Here is a 26,449-nt window from a genome sequence, read left to right on the forward strand (position 1 = left end):
AACAAATAATTTCAAGTACAGGTATTAGCTACTGAAGTACTTTAAAAAATATTTTTAACTTACTTTTTATGTCATATTATCTATGACATGCTGTTTCTTTTCTTCTCAGCTAGAAACGAGACTACAGATCAAATCTCTGGTACCCTGTTCTACGTTCTGCTCTCTACTTGAGGTTATAGCCATCAGCGCTCTCCTTGTTCCTTGCTCATCTATGCCATGACAAGAAATTTAAACAGGTAGCACATTCTGTGCTGCTGTCAGTAGTGAAGAGTTACAGCCCAGGCATGGACTTAATAAAAATAGAAAAAAAAAAAAAAAAAAAAAAAAAATTATGTCATATTACTTTGGTTGTGGTCCTCCTTATGCGCTGCAGTGAGAAATTGATGCTATTTAAACTTAAGAACACTGTTTCTTTTCCATCATCTGCCAATCATTCACAGTTTAGATTAGCAATTACTTCTACACACATTTATAAAAAGATCCCTACTGCTCTTCAATGCTAAAACTCTCTTAAAAACTCTTTTTTCCAAGAAGTAGGCCACCCTGCAAAAGCAGATAGAAATTCATGCTGTGTGCAAAAATTCCCCTGTTCTGTTAGTTCCATGACATTTGAAAAGATAATTTATTTATAAGTAACTCACATCTTTCCTATTACTGTTAATTGATATTCTCATTATGTTTGCACCTATATACTCAAAATTACTGATCTACAAATTAAAAAGAGGCACAGGAATAGCAATATGATTATGCTGTATGCTGCACATTGCATTATCCCTTTGAAACAGGAGAATGCATAGGCATATACAAAAGAAGCACTTTTAGGGCTGTCCAAACCACTAGAAGCAACCCTTCCACCTTGGAGAGTCAATGTGTCAGTGACTGCAGACAGTGGAAGAGTCGCCAGAAGTATGACCACAGTTAAATAAATCAAAACCCACACCTCATACGCCCCTGTAGCTATAATAGGTGGCAACTGGAAAAATATGCAAAAAAAAAATATTCCATAGGAAACTGAGCAAGAGCTTGCAACAGCCCACTGTCTCCAAAAAACAAATCACAGCCAGCATTTCTGTGCATACCCTCTGACTCAAGCTGGGATCTAATGGAAGAGGATGAATAAAACAATATCCACCTCAAGTGTAATAAGGAAGGAGGCTATAAATTCTCAACCAATTACTCAAACCTCATCAGGATGTGAGCCCATAGCTTCCTCCAACTTGTGCCAGAATGGATGTGGTTTTCCAGCTGTGTAGACAAGGAAACCCTCAATCCTGTTAGTCCATCCCATAAAAATACATTTTGTTTACATTCAGATTCAAGGAATAGGACCCAAGAGGGCTGCATTCATACAGGAAATATTTATGATAACTGAATGCAGATGGAGGTGGAGGCAGCATGGCTTTACCTCCAAGCCTGTCAAGATGCCTCCTTTCCCCCTCCTGCTATCAGCAGGCGCAGTAACAGTCCTGAGGCAGAGAAAGTGAGAGGAGCCTTCTGACACAACCCATGGAAAACTGACAGCTCACCTCAATCCTGACTGCCACTGCCACTTCAGCTGCTGCAGGTTATCCTTCCCAGAATGCAACCACTTCCCCATCAAACCATTTTACATAGAGAAGCCTAGGTATGTGCAACATGGCACGTGATCAAATGCAAAACCACAACAGAAAAACAGGAACATCCTCAGAACACTGCAAGTCTCTCCCTAGCTGGCACTAAGAAAGCTTTGCTTCACCTGTATATATTCTTGTGCCAGATATATACGGAAAACAAAGGAAAAAAACTCAGCCTGTAATACCTGTATATTTTACAGAAAAAAAACTTACAGCAGACAAGTATATATTGTAGGAGATGTGTATCCCACAAAGCAACAAGTCCAAGATCACACAGCATCTTCTTTCCCTGCTATCCAATTACTCAACTTCCACACTCATGCATGAAACCTGATAATATTTAACCATTTTAAAATAAAATTTTTGATTATTGCGCCTGCAACTTTTGTGAAATTAGATTCTGAAAGCAAAAGTAAGACACGAATAAGGACAAATTCAAGAAAATACAAACTAGCACTATTTTCATGCATTAATAATCAAATCCACATAAATAGTCTTACTAGTGTTTTCTTGTATATAAATTAAAGATCTACACAATTTTGACTTTTTCTGGAACACATAATATCAAAAGCTTAAACAATTAATTCTAAAGCATAAAGTGCATTCATATGATTTGTACTGAATAAAACAACCAATATATTTAAATTTGCTTTATTCCATTTCTTTCTAGTTATTTCAGATTTTGTACCAAGAGAAACTTCTGGGTCAGAATTCCTTAGTTGAATCACACAAGAACCCCCATGAAACATGCAAGCATTTATCATTCAGTACATGTAGAATTAGGCTATACAGACACTGAAAAAAGCAGCACTGTATCACCCAATAATTTTGTTTCCATAGCTTTATGCAGGGTATCTTTTGTTATGACAGCTGCAAAATCACCCCATTACTCAGCCCTCTCCTCCCTGCTCAGCATTACATCCGTGTTTGCCTTTTGCCCACATCCATTCACACATGCCCTGCTACACTGGCAAAATCTGAAGATCTCTGTTAGCTGTGGTACTAGCATTTACTTTTTTGTTCCCCCACAATCAGGCTTACAGCACTTTCCTCTTCAGTAATACCAGTGCTAGAGTCTGCATCCTCAGTATTATTTGTTTCAGCTACTGCACTTTCTGCCTTTCATCATCAAATCTGGCCCATGTCACTAAAAACTGTCTTCTCTTGCGCTAGCAGAGCCCTGAGGTTGACCACACTCCCCTTATTTATACATCCACATATTGTCTCCATACAGGTCTTGTGCCCTGCATTTGCCTCTGGCCGCTGGAGAGCTCAACTCATTAATGAGTCACCAAAGAACTAGCAAAAGCACCCAGTATACCCTGTCAAGACAAAGCAGAACCAATGGTACCATCTTTTCCAAGTCAGGGATTTTACAACAGGAGTAATTATCTCATAAAGGTAGAAGGATAACATGGGAAGGATTTTAGAGTAGAAAACAGAGTAGCTAAAAGAGAGAACAGGGTGAGATGAACCTTTCCATAGACACCAATTACTCCCTCCCCTTAGGCAGAGGCTCAGGGAGTGACCTTGTAGTAGTACAGCTGGGAAAAGCAACTTTCAGAAGTGTTTCACCACGTTGTAGGCAGTTACATTTATTTCCTCTCAACTGCATAAGCTAAATGGGGAATTTCAGAGCCACATTTTAAAATAACTCAAAACATTTTAGCATATTCATTAGACAGCTGTGTAAATTCTGTCTCCTGCCATTCTTCTGATCACTCCAACAGGAAATGCAACTCTGTAAGCTGGCACTTCTGCAAAGCAAATGTGATACTGTATCGACAGCAGACTAGTCAGTGCAAACCTCTGACTCAGTGCTTTTTGGCAGTTTCAACAGCTGCCTCAGGAATAGGGCAGTAAGGAGCCAAACCAAAGGTAAAAATCATTAAATTTCCTTCCCTGAAGTTAAGAAAATCTACCTCCAACAAAACCGGGGCTTCAACCTAAGAGCTTTCAAAGATGGTCTAATATGCTTTGGTGCCTACAATATTAATATTATTAACCTTCACATAGATGCAGGTATATACAACGTCATTACAAGTGCAAGAACAGATGAAGGATTCTCTTCCAAAACACAAAGATCCACACTCAATGCTTTTGTCTGCAAGAATTTCATCTGAAAACCTCAAGAAAAACATACAGAATTATCTCTACTTGAAGATTTGTCGAAAATGTTATGGTTTACCTTCTTCTTTCTTATTAACACACATTTTGTAAGGCATCTTCTAATGTTGGATAGATTTCCAAGTACAGTTAATTCACTACATGCTAACAGAGGCAACTTTAAGGCTTGAAAATTATAGCCAACAAAATCTGTAAAGCAGAGTTGGAAAGTTTTCACTTTCTCCTACATAAATCATACTCAAGAAGCAAAAGTTGGTAGACAAATTGAATATTCATATAGAATTTATATATGAGAGAGAGATTTTTGAGCCTACAGGCTACAAGTGTTTCACGATGGAATTGGCATGAACTTAAAATACAGTCTAAGTAACTGTATCAAAATGGCAAATCAAAAAAAAGCCAGCCTTGCATGTGTCCTCTCAACATTCACCACTTGCACTTTATTAAGATGCCGTTAAAAATACAGAAAGAAATACTGAACAATGCCAATGGCAGAGCAGACTCCACAGACTTTTGCCCCTTGAAAGCCAGAAAGAAGCTATCCTTCACAGACAAATTTATCAGAGTACAATGATAACATTCAGTCCATTTTGTAGAACTTTGTCAGAAATTTTAAAGTAAAAACTTGAAGGAAGTTAGAAAAATACTTAAATTAAAACCTGAGAGAAGACCAAATAAACATAATGCAATGACATTGTCAGAATTGTTTGGATGCCATTTCAAAAACAAAGAATTCAAAATGTGATCATCAGACATGGGCCCAAAGAGATTAAATTGCTTGGCTAGATCTTATATTACCAAATAGCATTCTGAGCAATAAATCACATAATCCAGGAGTTTCTGCATTACAGTTGCACCTACATTCTGAGAAGTTTTCAACACTGAGACTGCACTCTCCCAGGTACAGGTCCAACTTGTTTTCCCTTCATCCATGCTGGCCCATGACAGTAGAGGACAGCACACTTCCTCCAGGCAGTGCCAGCTGTCACACGGGCAGTGGCAAGAGGACAAATCCCTGAGCTATACGCAGCTGCAGCAGAACCCACTGCCCAATGCACAGCATTCCCAGAGGGGGTGAAAAACAATAAACACCCTACACCTCTACCTTTAGGCTTTTCATAGTTAATATAACGTGGAAGTTCCCTGCAACAGGGAACGTTGCTCACCAGTAGACTGTGGTGAAAACATGCTTACACAGTCTTGGATCTGAACCATACTTGAGGTAGTTGTGTTTTTAAAAAAATAAATACCAGTCCAGGCACTCAGATTTCTTATTTTCTCAGTATAACTGTGTGTGGTCTCACGGCTTCACTCTAATTTAGATTAACCCTTTATCCTCTTATTAAGGAAGAGGGAAAGGTATTATCCAAATGCCTCAAGTTCTTAATTTGGTAATTTTCAGCTACTTAGTACTACCACCTCTTCTAAGACTGTATTTTCTCCTTACTTACTTTAGCAGTTTCAGCTTCCCACTGCACTACCATCTTGACATCAGCCTGACTGAATGCAAAAACCCCCATTTGAAGTTTCTGAGGAGAGACAGTTGAACTTACACTGAGTGCCACAACTCAGTTTCTGCCTCAGACAGGGTATGGTTTTTGCATGTCTCAACAAATAAGCCAATAATTAGATATAACTATAAATTTAGTAGCTGCTAGTATCTCACACATGAATAAAAAATTAAATATGCCATTCTACAATCCCACTTAAACCAAATATCTAGCCAAAAGCTGTAACTACTCATCCATGAAGGCACACTGTGCTGTGAAGGACCTCAATAGAAGCACCCATTTTCACGTTCTCCAATACATGCAAAGAGTGTGTTACATGGGGCTACAGATGCTAGAGGTGCCAGTTTTTAATCTTTTGGTCTCTAAAGAGCAGCAGATGCCATCACACCAGAAATATCATAATGAGAAATGGGGGAAGATAGATATTAGTCAGCTGTTCTGGGTGCACAGGCATGCTCAATAGACTGGTTTCTGGAGGCTCAGGACACTTGCAGATCTACAGTTAAAACTACCCCATGCTCAGAGCCTTATACGGAGCCAGGAGCACTTCTGATATCTGGGATTCACTCAGAAACACGCTCAAGATCATTAAGGTGTAAATCTCATCTCTCTATAGCTTCAGTGTCTACCTCCACACTGTGACCCAAGAATTTCCATACAGTAAGTCTACAAGGCAGGTTTCATAACTTCTACTCCTTTTTACTTCTTTTCCATGGTCCCCTAATTTTTCTTTTAAAATATATAATCTACTTTTTACTTCTTAGACCACGGGTTTTAAAGACTTAATGCCTGTGCCTAAATAAGGGTCACCTCTTCATTTTCATTCACTCTCTGCTTAGTTTGTAAGTGATATGGGTGGTAGACCACAGAAATAGATTAAAATCTCACATGGAAAAGTCTAAGTTATGTAGCTCTCCAACTTAGCAGTTGCCAGAAAATGTGATATTTGAATCAAAAGGCATACCAGACTTCTCAATTACCTTACTCTGCAGTAAAAGCAAGTAAGGTATTGACATTTATGATTAACAGGAAAGAAGATACTGTGATGCTTGTATTACAGTATGTGATCACAGCTGTGCCAAGCTTACCTGCTTCTATTAAAACTCCAATCATCTAGTAAAACCAAGAACTGCAAGTAGGACGAGCAGCACACTCTGGCATCATACAGGTTTCTCTGCATTCTGTGGCATACTGGATCCTTACCTTCTTTCATAAAGCTTGAAGAAATGCAAGAAATTCTGTTCATGCTTTTAGCTTGGAATTTACATAGGTCATTTGTATTTAGGAAGCCCTTCCATCAAACTCAAGCTAAAAAAATATCCTCCTTATACTGTTACCCTTTCAAAGTTGTGTCATTTAAAAAGCTGTGTTTCCAAGAGACATACAACAACTACATAATTTCATCTTCCATTTTTACCAAGTAAACATCTCATTCCTGTTGTGGACTTGATTATGCTCATTTTACAAGAAATATTTGTTTCCTTTAGTATCTGAGGCTCATCCTAAAAAAGGGGAACTTTCACAGCAGTCCACTAGCCTTCAAATGTTCCAAAGAAACATAAGTGGCAATCTATTTAAGGAACTGCTTTCCTAAAACCAGAGAGAAATATTTTGACTTTGGACAAAACACTAAATTGCCACTCAAGTCAGCAAAATAAATGTTTGGACAACAAACCAAAACCAATAGTGACGTGCCACAAACTTTTCCTATTTACACTGGATAAAAAGAGGATACTGGACACTGATCAAGCAAATGTAAAAGGAGTTCTTTTTTTCTAGCAACTTTTCAATTCCAAGTTCAATTTCTATCCAAGTCTCCCACCCTGTTTATCATCCTGAACAATGTGGCACCTGCTGGGGTTTTTTGCCCTTTCTGCTCCTCATCTTTTAAATGAGCAATTTTGAATGAAAACATTCAACCCCATGAAGGTTCATAGCTGGGACTCTTCACTCCTTTTCTGCTGAAGTTTCAATCTCTTCCTTGTGCAGGCAGAAAAAACAAAAGCTGATGAATTTCTCTGTATACAGCAATTAAGCCTTCCATAAATCAGGCCTGTGACTAACATAATTTCTGATATTGTTGGGTTTACTGAAGCCTGAAGAATATTTTCAGGCTATTCCTTGTATCCATTCAGGATTCTAATTTCCAAGGCTAGAGCATTCTCCAGCCTTCCACACAACTTCTGCATCCCTCCATTTTGTGGGATGTGGGATATGCACATCTTTGCCTGTGTGACTTTCATAAGCTGATGCTAAAGTGCAACCCCTGGATCTCAGTTTTTTGCAGGCAGGTTTTTGTCACTCCCTCTCCTCCTGAACGAAGTTGCACAATAGACATACTCAGAAGAGCTCACAAGAGTAAAGAAGAAAGTGATCTTACTCAAGTAATACAGACAAAGGAGACCTTCACTGAAGTTGAAAAGGCAGAGCATATGGGACACAAAGAGAATGAGGAATAGATGTGGGTGGAGAAGTGAATAATGTTTTGTAGGCTCTTACGTGGTGTGACATTTTTCATCTTCACACTCTCCAAAACTCAACTTTTTCAATGAAATGCAGAATTTGCTTATTTTCTAGGTTCATTCACAGCTCTCAGTAATTACACATGTGCATTTATGCTTGAGATTATTTTAAATTCTGAACTTCTTGCCAGAAATTTCATTGTGGGTAAACACCTTTAAGTACATAGCGCCAAATCTGTGTTAAGTATAATATTTCTTGTTCCTCTTTCTTTCCTGGAGTGCTTCCATGTGCTCATACACAACTGCTACGCTCCACTTAACTGATGACTGATGTTTTTTACATCCATACACATTTTTTTCTGAGATCTACTGTGCCCAGCTCTAACTTCCTATTACTACGTAACATAGTGAAATTTTAGCAACTGCTGTTGCATTACATGTGGTTGGTTTAGATCTGTATTTTACAGTGATCATAGTACTAATTAAGCATGCACTGTTTGACATTTCTTAGCAGGAACTCTCTAAAACTAAATTTAAAAAAAAAAAGGAATTAATTATAGCTATTCAAAATCTGAGACATCTATCCTAAACTTGTGGGACACATTTTTTTTGTTCCAATAAAAACATTCTTTAAAGGAAAATACACAAACCCAGGAAATTATCAAAGCTCAATATACAATTTTAAAAAAAATATAGTCATATAAGCATCATGTAATCTTCCATTACCCTCCAGGATCTGTATGTAGCTAAAAACAAAATAGTATTTCTGGTACTAGAGAATAACAGCCCTGTAAGGCATAGAAGTACTTTTGGCTGTGAATTGTTTTTTCCTTCATTAATTCTTAATCTCTGTGGAAAAATTCTGTTAGTCTACGATTTTCTTTAAAATGAACAGAAAATTTCATCTCTGGAAAAAATCTGCTCAGGGGATCACAAACCCTGGCAATCTTAGGTTTTTAAACTCATTAACCTCCTTAGATTGATATTGGGAGGCTTTCAGTACTTACAGAACTAAAGAGCAAACACTCAAATGCTGAGGTGTCACTGATGACAATGAACGGCCTCAGACCTGGAGTGCCGGAAAGCGACCAGCTCTGGCCAAGCATTTGCTACATTTACATTCAATTCTTGGACTGGATTCTAAATTCAGGCTTTGGCACTGCCTCATTTGTGTCCCTAGCAGTAATAAATTATGCAGTTAAAAATTTCATACTGTTTTAAGAACCTCAGCTGACAGTGCCTTCAATATGAACCGAGAGTTCTCAGAACATTATGGAACAAGTGCTTCAGTCCTGATCAGATAAAATTACTTAAGTACAAGTTCAGATTTGATTTGACTGAGAATACTTGCTAGATGCATTTTTAAAAAATGATGTGAGAACCCTTGTAAATCTACATGTTATTTCTTTTCAGGAATGAGAAAATACCTCTATTGCACTCCTTCACTTCCAGTTCCCAGGAAAGACCTACAGCTGGTGAGCCCAATTTCAAAAGCCTCCACACAACTCCTCTAGCAAAACCTACACAGAGCTGAAGTTCCACCTGGGGGCTGTTGGGGCAATTGTTGTAATATTGAGACTTAAAATAAGCCTGCATTAGAATAAAACATCATACCAAAGTGTCAGGAAGATTCTATACTGAGTAATAATTAAAGGAATAAAAAAATAAGAAGCTCTACAATCCCTCAGATTAAGTAATATGCAGGCTGCCAAGGAAAATGCACCCAAGACTAGATGGATACCCACAACCACCATCCTAAAGTCCTGCAAGCGTATCTCACTTTTCTCCATATGATTCATACATTACCTGGAATTTATCATTTACCCCCAGAGTCTGTGCACCATCACAACACCAGAGTGATCTGTACACAAACATTAAGTTGCACATCATAATGAATTACTTGAAGAATGCAGCAGCCCTGCACGACATGAATCCAAAATTACACAGAGACAACACACTAAAAGAAGGTATTTATACAAAGTCATGGAGAGGCTGCTCTTTGCAATGGAACAGAGCACTGGGTAAAGAGAGGAAAAGTGTGGGTAAAGAAACTGATGCCTGGCTGCACAAAATAAGTATTTTAAGTCTATGATGATAAAAGTATTTTATTGGAGAATTACTCCTAGAAGCATTTAGCTACTAGGACAGAAAAAATAAAACTGCTATGAAGTCCTGAACAAAAGCAATACAGCAAAGCTTTTTATTAAGCATCTCTTAATGCAATGTATCACAGTACTGTAATTTCGATTAAGAATAAAAACAAAAATAAATACTAAATTTGTGCTAAATAAAGTCCTCTGAATGGTTTTGGCTATACATTGGTATAAATGTCACACACAGAGATCCCAGCTATGAGAATGCTAGGATTTGTGGTCTAATATCTAAAAAATTATTGAAAAGTAAAAGTTACTCCAGGTGTTCCTGTCAGAAGTTTTTAAGTAGCACTGCCTAAAGGAATTTGCTCAACCTTACTAGGTTTCTTACTAGAAAAGCATAAAGTAGAAAACCTTACTGATTTCTTACTAGGAAAGTATAAAGTAGAAAACTTCTGGTTTAGACATTATCCAGTTAGTGAGCTGTATTTTAAGTACACATACCATGAATGTTTACTACTGAAATTCTGTAGCAAAAAAAGTTTCTTCCAAACAGGTTAAAAGAGCTACATTGTTACAGAACACAGATAATCAGAAAGTCATCGGGATGAATTATAAACAACAGTTACAGTGTAATTTCTCACAAGGCTGCACACTCCAGCTGAAGCCACACTTGAGGCAGCTCACCACTCATAAAAGCCCAGGACTTCAGAGCTCCTCTAAGCCAGAGGTTATTTCTGCTACACTGATCAACCAGTTCCTACCTAGAAACCTCCTTCCTGGGCTAAATCTAATCCTGGTCTCATTCAGACTCAGCTGTGGAAATACTCATTAGGCTTGTAAGGAGGACAGTACAGGAAGAAAGTGAGCTACCTAATCCTCTTGTGGAGAAAAAAAAAACTGAGAGCACATATCTTCAAACTAAGACTGCTAATTTATATTGTGATTTAATGTTTTACAACTCAATTGGCCAACACTGTAGAGGTGCAGTAACATCAAACATCAGCCTGTTGTATTGCAAATAACTATTTCAGACCTCTCTCTGCAAAGTAGAATAGTCTGAGATATCACCAGTGTATTTCTCATGTAAACACACAGAACTTCTATCAAACCTCCTCTGCCTTCTGCTAATCGGTTTTGCCAAAATTTGGCCACTAACCAGGAACTGTGAATTACAGTCAATATAGCAACAGGCCTCCAAATCATAATGTTCACTTCAGAAGAAAGAAAAACATTCAAACAGGGAATGATAGTCTCTATGCAATTTATGGCCATGTATACCCCAGTCTGTATTGAGAGGACAGATTTCAGATGAGATAAAAGAAAACAGCATTAAAATGCACTGAAGAGTTCAAGGAACTCCACAACACAACAAGCACACTGATAAAAAAGAACAGCATGGCAATGGCCTAGAAAGGCATGAATGCACCAGGCACTTTAAAAAATATTACATAATATTCAACATTTTCTTTTCACTGTCTTCTTACAGACCAGTTGTGATCTGTATTGCTCTCAGCTTGCCACTTCTTTCTTTCATTCCAATGCTCAAAAGCTGTGCTAAATTTCCCAAGGGCTCATCGCTCAGTACGCAAGCCTGTTTCAATGTGCTAGTGTGTCTGCTGAAATAGCTACTTCCACAAATAAACCACACAAAATTCCTAACAAATCAAAGATTACAGAAGAAAACAGAAGAATTATTAAAAGCAACGAAACATATTAAGTATCTGACCACAGTTTCTACAATAATTTAGCAGCTACATCACTTGTCATGCAATAGACTGATTTAGGGGGTTTGCAGAATTTGTCGTATTTCTACAGATGAGAAACATACTTAATCTCCTATTCTTACATGCTTTCCACAATATATTACACAGATTAAAATGAACATAATACACTCTAATAGAAGAGGACATTGTAAAAAGAGCTAAACTTTGGTGTAATTTTTCATAACAGATTTGGTCATATTCATATATATAAAAACTTATCTTTTACATGAATATATATATGGCCATACCCTAGAAATGGAAACATTCAGACTACAGCTCAGCAGAGAGTAGAACTGACCTACTGCATAGAATTTTAAGATCAACAAATTAACTTCTAATATGGAAACAACTCCTGAAAACTATAAACACTTGTCAAAATAAGATTCCTGACAAAGCAGCATGAATCAAGCTATTAACTGCCTTTGGTTTTGACATCAGAAGACAAAATATAAGACTAAAAGCTAAATTATTTCTTACCTGACCAAATTAAAAAAAAAGAAGAAAATTGTTCCTGCATCATCTTTGCCCTTCCCCTAGTTATTAAAACTGTATTAGTGTTTTGAAAGTACTCCAATTTGGGGAAAAGTCTATTTTCCTGAAAATTATTTATCAAAAATGGAATTCAATTCTCTCTGCTATAAAAAGACAACCAACATTTATGTTAATCTTACAAACCACCTAAAGTCTTCCACTTCAGAGATGCAAATTCAAGTGAGACAAACAAGAATGCTCCTTCCAACCTTCATGTGAAATGTTTTCACAGAGGTTTGTTGAGATTTTTAAACTACAAAAAAAGTGAAACTTAAGCAGCATGAAAAAAAGAACAGAGGATGCTTACAAAATTATAGACAAAGATGGAATTTGACTTAAAAGTACATAATGAGATGGATTTTTTTTAAGCTGGATAAAGATCTAGCTACTAAGCTCCTAAGTTCCCAAAAAGCTTTATGGCCTACTTTCTCGACTTGTTTCAAAGTCATGCCAAAAGGGCCAGGCACCTGCCCCGCTGAAACAGATTTCCCCAGAGATTGCACATTAGCAGCCTTCTCTCAGACACATGCCCCATAGCACAGGCAATGACACAGAAATCATGTGGAAGTGGTGCCATAATAAAATGGGAATGTGTGCTGAGGAGCCCTGCCAAACTAAAACCCTGTGCTGCGACAGACACCGTCCGTTATCTCTTCACTGCCATTTCTTTCCTAATCTAATTCACTTCTTCCCAGCATTTATCCTGTTTACCTTTTCATGCCTCCCCAAACAGGTAATACAATTCAATTTTTACAGTCATTTTTACATTCCTATTCCCAGTGATGCAATCACTACCTTGAAAATATTGCTGAGAATTTAAACAAGGTAATTTTGGCAACAAAAAGTCTGCATAGAGATTTTGTATTCTTCTTATACAAATTTGGGGGCAGAACTGAGTTGGCACCATACCTTCCATGATTTTTGTTTTGCCTAACAGCTTTCTAAATTTAAAAGATAAATTATTTTTCTGAAACTGACTTCATTTCATTTTTGTTTCAAACGCTGTCAACCCATTTATTTTCAAACAAGCCCATAAAGGGAATGGTGTGTTTCTCACATGTTGAACTAAATAAATTTGCCTTTTATTAATAATTTTAAAAAATTATTTTTTTAGCAATGGAACAGAAACAAGCATTTCAAACTACCTCCTTAACCCTCTGATTTAAAAACAAGATTAAACAAAAAGTAAAAAGCCTAACACCAAGATAAGCCTTTTGATAGCAATATGTCACAAAGAACCTGACATGTTATATAATGCACTATATGTTTTCTTTGGCTCAGATTCTTTCACCTGTTCTCCCCTGGCATTGCTAGCACTACCAGATGGATCCATTTTAGATTTAATTAATTCACCCTGTCTCCTAGGATTTCCAAGAAGTAAAGCACGGACAAGAACCCTGATCCTTTCCTTTCTTGGATACAGAAAAAGAATCTAGAGACAGAGAGATTTTCCTTTTAAGAACAGAATACAACATTCACAAATAAATACCTCAGGAGAACACGTGCTGCTCAAAGAAGCTAAAAATAGTAAAACCAACAAGCATATGTTTAACTGGGAACCTTCCTAGAGCCTAAAAGTAATATTATTCTTTAAATCTAACGTGGCTATGGGAACTCAAAAACTGTGTTTGATTTTTTTTAATGGCAATGAAGCAAGCATATTCCAAGTGTCTGCATATAAAGTGAATACCATGCACTGCTTGTTGAACTAGACAGAATCCTTCTTTCTTGTCATCAGCCTTCATTCCCTCTACCACATTATTCTTCTCTTCTTAAAAATTCCTCAATATACTACAGGTAAAATTCCATCCCATCCAAATTAAAGTTTTTTTAAAAAAAATTCCTTTTATTCTCTGCTCATCTGCTCATGTAAAAAATAAATCTTCACAGGAACTTAGATCTGCATGGCAACTTGTAACTACCTGTAGCTCTTTAAAATAGTAACTGCTCTAAAGGACTCATAAACTACATTCCCTTTGTAAATTTAACAAAAGGGGTGTGTGGATGCATGTTAATTATATCATCTGCTTATCTTTATCACTAGGTTGCTTTATGTGGGCTAGGACAAATCAGTTCTTTGACAGTCCTCCTCCTCTCCTGGCTTTCTCCTTATTATCTTCTTTTACACCATAAGATGCATGGGGCAGAGCATCACCCCTTGGTCAAAGCTGGTAAGAGGATCTGGCGTAACTAAGCCAGCAAAACCAGCTGGCCTCAGAATACTACAATAGAAAAATACTTCAGACCTTCTAAATTTCTAAGTCAAATTCTGAAGGCTCAATGCTCCTTGTACAGGGTGGAATGTTTCACAACTATATCCTAGAGCTCCAGTAATGAATTCTCCCACTTGCATAAAATGCTACAAAAAACTTAAGCTTTTCGGCCCTCTAAGCAGAACTTAAATGATGCAGAAGCATTGACACACAGCACAGGATTTAGTTTTACTTAAAATGTATCAAAATAAACCACAAACCAGCTTGCATCACTTGTAAGTGATGCCAATTCTCCAAGGTCTGTCTCCATAACAAATACACTGCATCTCTGATATTAAAGCATTTGCACAAAGTTTTAGCTCCAAGTGTCACACAACTAAACAAGAATCTTAGGTTTTAGCTTTCCGAAGTCTGGTGAGATGCAGAGCATTAACTCAACTATATAATCTAATTAAATTCCTGAAGCCAGAGGACAAACAGAAACAACCTATAATTAAATTCTGCAGACTACAATGATTATTTTTTAAAATATCTTCTATAAATGTAGCATTTGCTACAAGATTAACACTGAATTAAACATTTTTCTTAATTTAAAATAATTTATTTGTAAGGGTTTGGGCTTGCTTAAAAAAGAATGAATCACAGATGTTCTGAGTTGGGAGGGACCCACATGGATCATCAAGTCCAACTCTTCAGTGAATGGCCCATACAGGAATTGAACCAACACCCTTGGTGTTAACACTGTACTCCGACCAACTGAGCCAATCTCAGTGGCTCTAATCATCTAATACTTTAACTTGATGATCTTACAAATTATTAGCAAGCAGCCCAATTAACCCGACAATGTAAAACCAGGCATTCAGGATCCAATATCAATATAATTAAAGGGGTGAAAAGCCTATAAATGCACTTCAGCATTTATACCCTCAAGACTAATTCAACCCAGCTGCAGGGACTTCAGGCCCATGAACAGGTGGAGCAAATCAGGTGTGCTGATGGAGCTCATCTTCCTACATAGCCTCACCTGAAGGGAATTCACCTAATCACACTGGGAAAGCTGGAGCTTATTTTCAAAAGTTGTCTACAAGCTACATGCTCCAGTCAACAAAACCCTATCCTCCAAAGGACACCATGAAATCAATATTTAGCATGGCAGTAATGGAACAACCTCTCTTTTTAAACCTTTCAGCATTCAATTTTTACCTATTAAACCATTTCTACTCAGCGAAAAGGCCTTAAAACACATAGAGAGGTTTAGGATGTTGACCTACCAGTCAACACAGCTCAGGTACCTTGCAGCAAGTCTATTAAAGTCTGGATTTATTAGCACTGTCAAACCAGCACTTCAAGATAGCAAGCCCAGTATTACAAGACTAAAAAAATTCTGCTGCAACAAAACACTTCACTCGCTCTGATGAGTTAAATTTGTGTTTAAAAAGAGTTGTAAGTGATGTAACTAAACTTCAACAGATCAAATGAGGTATGATTTACATTACCTTTATACCAAATCATAAAGTAGATGCAAACACCGCAAAATGCGGCTTGGACACCTTCACAGAAATAATCACGCAATCAGCTATGTTCTAAAACAAACTGGTATGCCCCTACATTTCAGAGCACTCAGGAGCAGCACAGCTAAATGCTGGATGACAGTCTGGAGCTCTGTCAAACACCCAGTCACCTCCAACACACCCACCCACACTCCTTAAATCAACTCACGCTGCGATGTGACCCTCCTGTCAGCAAGACTCGGCGACACCCTGGATGATCATTAATGAAGGATTTTAACAATTAGTAACTCAGCAAGTTTACTTTCTTGCTGCACCTGATGCAAGTCTGGCGTCCCTTCTGCAGTACCCTTCAGCTGCTGCAGGCAGAAATCTTCAAAACTTATTATTCTATTTCTTTGTGTACAAAAAGCAAACAGACAAGCCTACGACATCCTGTGTCTGCTTTTTCGTTTAAAAAAGTAAAAAGAAAAGTTTAAAGAACACAAAACCCAAAGACAAATAATTGCATGGACAGTCAATAAAGACAAAAGTTTGTATACAGTTTTATTAAAGCAACTGTAGCCACAGAAATGATAACATTTTTAAATGGGAGCATGAAAAATTATTTTTAATCTAGTTTTTATTATAGTTATTTCCAAGAGCAATCAGCTCAGAAAATATTAAGACTATTAGATGTTAATGCAAGAGACAGTACTGCTTTGTAGAGCTTTAAAACAGTGCATTACTTTACAAACACTTGACTACGTTCCCCTATATATACAGAGAAGCCAGGGGATTAAGTAAACCCAACTCAAGTCCAGAATATGATGTGTAAGGTCAACATTAAATTAGGAAAAAAAAATGTTTATGAACAAACATCTAGAGAAAAAAGTTTTCAAGAAGAATACCTCTTTCTGAAATGAACTGAAACTGACTGAAATCAATTCAGATTAAGACCTTATTAAGATCTTAAATAGAAATTTTGATGTCTAAACAGCTATTTTGTGCAAGTGATGCAAGTTCCACATATTAACCTAAATAACTGCTGTGTAAGTTTTCTTTAAAAAATATGCATAACTTAATAACAAACATGATACCATAAACTGGAAATAAGAAAAGGCTAACACTTTTTTCTTTCATCCCCAGAATCATACAGAATCATTCAGTTGGCAACACAAAGATACCACAGTTTTCCTATTGTACATATCCAAGTTAACATTAACACTTGATCACTTTCATCATACAGGCAGAGCTAAAGCTCCACATGTTGGACAGCATTTTCCACTTTTATAAATTAAAATTTTATTATATGCAAGGGACACGTTCCAGCAAAGCAACCAAACTTATTTTTGCAAATATCAAAACAGTGAAGTTTTTTGTGTTGTTTTCTTTCAAGAACGAGAGATCTGTAATGCAAATTCAGCTCTTCTGAAGACACCAGAAGTTACACATCTAAGGCAGCTTCAAAGGAGGAAAACCAGCATTTATTCCAGTAAAATTTTGTATGGCTTTAAACCAGAAGCCAGACCCATAAAGGGGGAAAGAAAAGAAGGAAGCTTATAGCTGAGAGTCTTAAGAAATATGAAAATAATGCCAATATAAAGCCAGTAGTCCCCTGTTTCTGATCCTGAAGGAAGCCTTTAGGTGTAAGTGTATTGTATATATATATAGTATAAGAAAACGAACACCAAATGCTGGAAAAACTTCCCATATAACAAAACCAATCTATCAAAAGTGCATAATCAAAGCATTTAAAAAATCCCTCATGGGGAAAAAGGTTTGCACTGCATATAGACAGACTCTGCAATATTTTCTCCTACCTAAGATGTTCCTGTGACTAAAAGGAATAAGGAGATTTTTTTCCTTCAGTCTTCAAAACCCAAGCAGAGTTTTTCAGCTTCTTTATGGAACAATACTTTTAGTATGATAACCTAGAAAATGTAACATCACAAACCTTCTGCCTGTTGATCTGCAAACTCACTTCCAAAAAAACCTGATGTCAAATCACTTCTAGCCAAAGGAATCATCTTATCTGAAGCACCTGAAGTGCTCTACACCAACTAGGACCACTATGGGTCACAGAGGCCAGTACCCCATTCCAAGTAATTTCTGTCCTGCAGAATATCTGTGTATAATTACAACTGAAATAAGCTGAACAGAGTTTATACTAGAAAACTTATGAGATGCTTAAACAAAGAATCATTCTAATACATTTCTCTTTATTTTTGCAATATTAATCTCACCATTTTCAAACCGTTTTTTTTTAAACATATCTATATCAACGTTTTCCCTACACTTAAAATAGAAAATTAATCCAACACCAGTAATGCTAATGTTAATCTCACTACTACTACTAATAATAGTAATAGCATATTAAAAGTGAGTCACCTTTTTAGTTAAAAAAAAGAAGAGCTAAGCATTAGATAAAAATGTAAAAGATACCATGAAAAATGAATGAAATATAACCAAGTATGCCAAAATATTTAGTCATCATTTTCTTGGACAAAGGGGAAGCAAAGCTGTAGTATAAATTTATTATATAAAAAGCAATAAGAAAACAACATGGTAGACCTGTATTTAACAGTTACGGTGACAAACTATTCAGTTGTTGTGTGATGCTGCAATTGTTGACGAGGTTATAGTACTCTTCCCCATTTTTGTGTCCTAGTGATGATGAGTTTAGAGTATTTTCTCCACTCTATGTTACCAGTTCTGATACTTAACTTAGATAGTGAAGCTCAGGACATGTAAAAAGGTTTCCAGGACTCGGCTGCAGCTGCACATGTGTCTGTTCTACAGGTGATCCACGGGGCAAGGCACCTCTGCCAGTTCAAATAAACGTGCACTTAATGCAGCTCTAAAAAAAGAGCCAATATTTACCATTGCACATCAGCTTGCAAGAGAGACGCCCTTATAGGATGCTGTCAGCCATTCAAGCACTCAGCTTTTGATTCCCCAGGGGAGCCTGGCAGAAGGTATAATTCTTGACTGGAATGGAAACATACCATGTGTGACTTTTAAATATTATATTTCTAATGTTGAAATTTCATACATAATGGCCACAAACCAAGTAAATACAACTTGCTACAATAAGAGAAAAAAGCTTTTAAAAGCTTAAAATGTTAACATTAGAATATTGTTTTTTTTTTTTAAATCTGATTCATCTAGGACACTGTGAACATCTAGGCCTGAGTCCAAAGCCATTGAAGTTATTAGGACTGCTTCCCTCTATTTTAACAGACCTTGGATAACTCCCTCATTTCTGTACCTCTCAAACAGACAAATACATGCAATATATCATCTCAAAGCAAAGGGAACTCAACACATTTCAGTGGCAGCACATTCATTTAAACAGAATCATGTATACTATATATGGAAATGAAGTGTTCCTCTCAAAGATGCAAACCCGATGTATTCTCAGGCTATAAATACCATCAGGATTCAAAACGGGCCCTTCCTGACCAGTATGTCTCTGACAGGCGTGGAAGGTATCATTCCTTCTCATTTACTCAGACTGCTGCTTTTCCACCCTCCACTGTCACCCAAGGTGACCCGTGTGTCCCGGACAAAGAGCCCACACTGACAAACCAGGAGGTCTAATTTGGATCTGGTGTATTTAGTCCTGTGTAATTTTGCATAAATGCCAGTGTAGTCTTGTGATCTAACAAAGTTTTGCACTCACTTCCCAGTCAGGCGTTGTATTCCTGCAAGGAGCAGGGAGCTGGACTCAATGATCCTAATGGTTGCCTCCCAACTCAAGCTATTCTAGGATTCTAAACCTCCAGCCGTGTAGCAGCATACAAATCCATTACAGAAACACAGCTTTTTAAAGTGTAGCTCCTTTCCTTTTGCCACTAAAATCATATGTGAGGGAGAGAAATATTTTTTAACCATTAACACCCACACATAATGTTTCAGCAATCTTTCCCTTAGAAAACCTCCGCAAGCTGCATTCACTGCGCCCTCCTCAGACTTCTGATTATTCACTAATTTTCATACATGTAAAATACACAGTTTTATGCAACATGACAAGGTATGTTTAGTACAAGCAAAGGGATAGCCTGTCCCCCAATCTAATCTAGTGTTATTTTCATGTTTATACCTCCCCAGTGACTGCTGCCCTCCCAACTTCACACTACAGGATGCCTCACTGCTGCTGAACTACAGCCTGATCCTGCTGAGGAATTATCACCAGCCAGCCCTGAAATTCATATAAACTTTTGTCACTCTGAGTCGGATTCCACAGAATAGAAGAGCCAATCTCAGAAGGAATACTTGAGTACTGCTCTGTGCACCTGACTAGCTTCTTTTTAGGATTTGTCCCAGGAAGGACACTCAATGACTAAGATTCACAATCCACTTTCTTGTAATAATACAGGACATACAAGTACCATCATTGCTGGTTTTAATTATAATCATTAAAACCTGTCCCTGCAGAGATTATACTTAGGGCTAGTGCTCTCTAAATGTTCAGTGTTACTGTCTCTGGGGCTGTAAACTGCCCTCATTCTGCATTCAGAAATCCCAATGCATCAAAACCGAGTACACGGATCAGTGATACTTAAAAGCTTTTTGTTTGCTATTACAGGTATTTTTCTACTGAGCTAAACTGGAAAAAAAAAGTGAAATCTAATGGTTTTCAACCAGCACTTACATATTTGCAAATGTGAGATTTTCAAGTTCTTTTTGCATGCAGATGTTCTCCTTAAATGTATGTGTTGCAACACCTTGAACATGATACTGTACCAAAATAACATTTTGGTTGCGAATGTTTGGTTTACGGGTTAAATCCTTGTCTATGCATTCTCTTTTCTGCATGCAGAAACATATGCATGTGTTTATAAAATGTGAAATCCTTTATAAGCTCCAGAGAGCCAGAAGCATCTTCCTCTTCAGAGCATGGAAAACAGCAGCATCCACTCCTCCACACCAGTGCCTTTCTCTGCTTGTAGAAACACCACCTGCAAAGGGCTGTGAGTACCTTTTCTCTCAGACCTTGACCTCTCCACCATGGCCAGCTCTCAACTGGCAACCTGTCTGGTGAGGCTCTCATGGAGTAATTGCATGCAGAGCACCTGACAGCCATGAGACAGGAATGACTGAGCCAGGCTGTGCATGTGACTGAGCAGCAAAATGCATTACAGTTCCCGCTAATCCCTTGAGCCTCCCAGTTGTTCATCATACGCTGCTGCCCAGCTCATCTTCAAGAGAGTCAAGGTGATGATTCCACACACAGATTTAAATGAAGGGATCTCCTGCATTATGTGTCCACACGTGTCTTCCAATGTACACTCAAACTTTTCTCAATAGATCATGCCTCAAACCTTTTTCTTTTCTTGGAGAGGATGTTTTTGCAGGTATTGCTCAGAAACCAACAAGGCTCACCCACACTAGAGCCAGCTTGGAATGAACACTGCTTGTTTTACAGACAACTTAAATTTTTCCACTTACAAATTTTCTCAGGCTTTAGAATTCTGGGTTGAAATTCTTAACTTTTCAAAGATGACTTCTGCCAATATTGTATTTCCAGCAAAACCAGATTTTCTCCTATTCCAAACAAATGGGAATGTTGCTTGGCTTCTACTGAGTAAAAAGCACTGTGTAACTTACTACGTTTCCAAAGTATGTAGACCAAGGTCAAAGAAGACTATTAGGACTTGTAAATTCAGGCTAAAAACTGCTACCTATAATCAATTTCATTTGATATGTGTACAACTCCTGGGGTGTGGGGAGGAAAAGCTCTTCCAAAACACTGAAAGCATCACAATAAGGGTGTATTCTAACTGCTAGAACCCAATAACATAAGGTCTGTAAGAGGTACCCTTCACTGGGGAACGAAGGAGCAGCAATAAAAGGTCTGGTATCATATTCTTCAAAAGGAAATTAATTCCATTTGATTCTGCACTGACCAGCTCCAGGAGCTGACTGTGCCCCAAACCTGTGCTCTCTCATTCCACTGCTCCTTCTTCATGGTTTCAGAGTTTGTTCAAAGCCATAACAGATAATGTCAGCAGAAAATGCCCTCCAGGAGCATAGGAAATGTAGAGGCAGATCCATATAATCAAAATAACTATAGATTGTATAATATGCATTTAGCCCCTATTTGTACATTACCATGCATATTTATTTTATTTTTCTGCTGTTACCACAAACAAGGACAACTAATGTCAGAGTCCAACCCAATGAAGTTTAATTTCACATTCTACTTTTCATACACAAACAGAAATTAGTTGGTCAAGGGAGAAAAAACAAGCAATGACCAGAAAAGTTCTTTAGCAGTATTTAAGCACCACTAAAAATGTAGATGTAAACACTGAGAAGAAAACCAGCACTTTTCAAGGCTGGTTGCAAATAAACTGTAGCTAATTTTGAAAAATTGCATCTAAAATTATATACCATATTAAATAAAGGAATACAGTGGTTCTGATAGTAATGACATGAAACACCGACAACAAAGGTAAAGATTTACATTTTTTGGGTAGGTTTTTTTTTTTTTTTAAATGCCAATTCACAAAGCAAGTGAATGGAGATGAAAATCCTATAACTTCAACAATTGTTTTTAGTACATAATTAAGTGTGATGTTCTATTCATATACAATTACATAAATTAGATATGGAATTTTAAGGGACAAGGTTGATGATTCTGTTAGCAGTTTTCATATTCTTGACTTTCTTATCTCCAAGTGAAAAAAATTAATGAAATTTCATATCACAAAGTAATAAACTGTTTATATCATGGTTTTAAATTCTGGCTTTAAATTGCATGAGTTGGAGAGGGGGACAATCCAAAAAAACACAGTCTAAATCCTTCTACGTAGTCATTAAAAAGTTTTACATCCCAAACAATCATCAACAAAGCCATGGAATACAATGTCATGCTTAGGATATAGCAGGGAGAAAAAAAATGAAACTTTTTGTAGTTCTTTGCAATAACAGATATAGACATGAGCACAGTAACTCTGAATTATTCACATGTATATCTGAATTATTCAATAAGAGGCCACAGAAAGTAGACATGAAGAAGATTTCTTTTAGCTCTCTCACTGGGACTGCTCTTTATGTAGATAGTGAGATGATGCTGGACAGCCCAACTCCCCTGCAACCTGTGGAGCAACAGAAGAGGCAGCAGAGGAAAGGAAAGCTCCTAACATGCAGAAAACTTCTTCAATCCTGCAGTAGGAGGAGCTACTTCTTCTAAAATTGCTTTTGTAGCAGGTCCAATAGAGTCAACACAGCATATATATGCATTCACAGTTCTCTCCAGCAGTCTAGGTAGCTTTTCCCAACTCACCAAGCAGCAAAGTATGTGCTTGATAGCAGCAAAGTTTCAGATAATTCCAGTTGTTACTTCAGTTGGCCTTTAAACCTAAATACTAGAGAAGTGTTTTGCAAGAACTAGTTATAACTAACTTCCTTGCATACACAGAATTCCCTCCAATTCCTCATTTTATCGTATAAGGAATGCAGGATCAGCCCTTGAAAGTTCTTCTTCTTTGCCAGAGTCTTGAAAATCCTTAAAAGTGGAACAAACAGGATCTAAATGGAGACATACATCTCCCCCTACCTGCAGAGCCCTTTATCCTCCTGCCCCAGGGAATGACATTCATGGAACTACTTCAGTCTCAAAGATGAAATAAATTGAAATCTTACAACCTGCCATAGCCATAGTACATCAAACTGTTTGGACTGGAAGTGTTTGAACCCCTCAACGAAGCCTGTTACTAAACTGCCACATTTAGCCCAAGAGGTTTATAAACAATTTGCACGTACCTTTCTACACTGGTTAAGAAATGACTGATCTGCTTTAACTGACTGTGTCCCAGTAATGGACTATCTGACCAACAGTACCTACCAAGAAACCACGCATAAAAAGTCTGTGTACAAGCCTCTAACTTTTTACTCTCTCAAGGGAAGAAGCACAAGATAATAACACGCAGATTATTCTTTTTTGTCAAGATCCCTGAGAGCCTTTCTAGATTCGTCTCATTCTGTGGAGGCAGAAATACTAAATACACAACAAAACCAAAGCTTAAGTCTTCACTACTCACCCTTCCTTGAAAATTGTCTTTTACTGCTGTAAGAAATATTATCTTATTACCACAAATTCATACCTGGCTAACACCTCTCTAAGAAAGTTCAGGTTTGGTTTTGAATGAAAAAAAAGTGCTTATAGAAAAGTAGTGCTGCCTGATAGGATTCCTGATGCTTCAGGCTGACTTAAAAACTTTTATTCCTTAACTTTAGCAATCACTCCTTCCATAGATTGGCCAAGTTCACTGTAAGAGTTTAACTTCCAACTGGAATGTGGAGGTTCATGAAGGCAATCCAAACTACACAACAAACAAGTACCATAACTTTTCATGCTCTTTGTTCCTGGTTTCCCCTACATGCTGGGCCCTTCACAGAACTGGTGTATGTGCTGTGTATTTAGGGGGGAGGGGACAGGAGAAAGGGGAAGACAGCTCACTGTACGTCAAAGCAAACCAGCAACCTAGCAACCATATATTAAAAGGTGTGTGTGTTTTTGTGGGTGTCTGTGTGCCAGGAATAACTGAAGCAGATATTATTCCATTTGTAATTCAAAAAATGTGAAAAGGGAAGGGGAGAAACTCCAGTTGCTGGTCTATTTTGGGGTCTGTCAAAATCCACTTTCACAATACAGAGTGGTAACACTTTCGATCTCATTTCTCGTAATCAAAAATGACAATCTAGACTTGAGCAAGTTCTTAGCTTTGGTTTGAAACTAGACCCTTCAAAGCAGAAACTGAACTTATTTCACATACTATGCTTTCTTCCAGCTGGCAATATGCAAAAATCAAAGGGGCAGAAAGGCTGCCTCAAAGACTTCACACTTAGGTTAAGAGAATACTTACAAATGTACAGAATACTTCTAGATAGATACATTTAACAAACAAAAACGTCAAATATTCCCAGGGACTGGAACTAGCTTTATAAAGATTCACTTTAGTGAGTGAGAAATTGAGTGAGAAATTTACCCATACAATTTTGCCAAAGTTTCTCATTCCACAAGGCAGCTGAGAGTTTAGATCAGGATATGCAAGCTCCCACCCCATCATATGCGGCCCCAAGGGTGCACATAAACTTCTGATCTGCACCGTCCCACTACACCAGCATGTGCCTCTCTGACAGGGTGAGCGTCGCACACCAGGCATAACTTTCCTGACACCAGACGAAAACGAATGAGTCCCTCCGTGGCGTGGAACAGACAAGGGGGAACGGGGAGGCGCCTCGGGACTGCACCCACCACCTCACCCCTCCAGCTACACTGCCCACGCTGCAGCTGCCAGTAGCCCGTGGCAACCCTAAGCCAAGAGCGGCCAGCACATTGCCATCAGCAGCCCGCCGCCACCTCGCCCAGGTGTCCCGGTCTACAAGGCTGGGCTCCTACTCCTCCTCACCACCACCGCCGCACCAAACCATCACCGGCAGCAGGAGGGAAAGGGAAGGGAAGGGGGAGTTACCTTGTTTTTGACCCCGCAGTGGCAGCAGACAGTCCACAGGTACTTGAGGGTCCTCCACAGCAGGATGATAAACAGTCCCCCAAAGAAAGTAACCATGGATGAGGCGAGGAAAGCCCACCACATGCGCTGTCCGCGGCTATCGCAGGGCACCTCCATGGTCACCGGGATGATGAGCGCATCCATCTTGGGCACATTGACGGGGGAGGAGGACGAGTCTGTGTTGAGATTGTTGGCGTTGATATTGTTACTCATTCTAATGCCGCTGCCGCTGCCGCCCGGGTAGGAGCCGCCGCCGCTGCCATTTGCCATAGCTAACAGCGAGCCGGGCGCGCAGGGGCTTCCGAGAGCTCCTCCCGCCGCCAGCGCCCCCCAAAAAGCCCATCACCAGCCATATTGCTGCTGCTGCCGCCGCTGCTCAGCGGGGAAGGATAGGGAGAGTAATAAAAAGCCCCCAGTCAAAACAAACAAATAACCAAACCAACCAACCAACCAACCAACCAAACAAAAAAAAAAAAAAAAGAAAAAAAAAGAGAAAAAGAAAAAAAGAAAAAAAGCAGGTGAAGAAAAGCGACCGCACAATTCCCGGGTCCCTCTTGGGAGCCGACAGGCCGGTGAATTCCGAGCGTCCTCTTTGTACGGCGAAAATAATATTAAAAAAAAATTTAAAATAGTAATAAAAATATAGTCTCCTCCTCAGATTCCCACCCCTTCCTTCTCCCGCATACACAGCCCCTACCCCGCCCACCCCCAAAAAAAATCATCCACCACCACCACAAACTGATGCCTCTGAGCGTCTCTCCAAGATACCCAGCGCTGCGACCCCGCTGGCCTCAGCGGGGATCCCTCACTCAGCCTCCGCCGCGGATCCTCCCGGAGGTGGTCTGTTATTATTGTTATTAGTCTTTAACTTGTTATCAGCGATACTCAGTCACCCCCCCGCGCACCCTCCTCCTCCTCCTCCTCTTCCAAGTCCAGCCCCTTCCTCTCTTCTTCCCCCCTCGGTGCCAGCAGCAGCCTCCTGTGGCTCCTAATTCATCCTCCGCTGGCCCATCTGTGCGTGCGCTGCCGCTGCCGCCGCCTCCTCGCCCATCCTTCGGGAGCTCCCTCCAGGGCCCGGCTGTCGCTCAGGCTGTTGCTCCCACACGCGCAGCGGCGCCGCCG

General features: G+C 38.7%; 1 protein-coding gene across 8 annotated transcripts in view; it reads right to left on the reverse strand.

Moving 5' to 3' along the window:
• Positions 1-25,961, reverse strand: part of KCNMA1 (potassium calcium-activated channel subfamily M alpha 1) — a 426,357-nt gene extending 400,396 nt beyond the window's left edge. For all 8 annotated transcript variants that reach the window (XM_053983344.1, XM_053983342.1, XM_053983341.1 and 5 more), the window contains exon 1: positions 25,289-25,961. In XM_053983344.1, the coding sequence (XP_053839319.1) occupies positions 25,289-25,597 (309 nt within the window). In that variant the 5' untranslated portion in view covers positions 25,598-25,961. The remainder of the gene's footprint in view (positions 1-25,288) is intronic.
• Between the last annotated feature and the right edge of the window lie 488 nt (positions 25,962-26,449).

The sequence above is a fragment of the Vidua macroura genome, chromosome 8, assembly GCF_024509145.1.
Source record: "Vidua macroura isolate BioBank_ID:100142 chromosome 8, ASM2450914v1, whole genome shotgun sequence".
Lineage (NCBI taxonomy): Eukaryota > Metazoa > Chordata > Aves > Passeriformes > Viduidae > Vidua > Vidua macroura.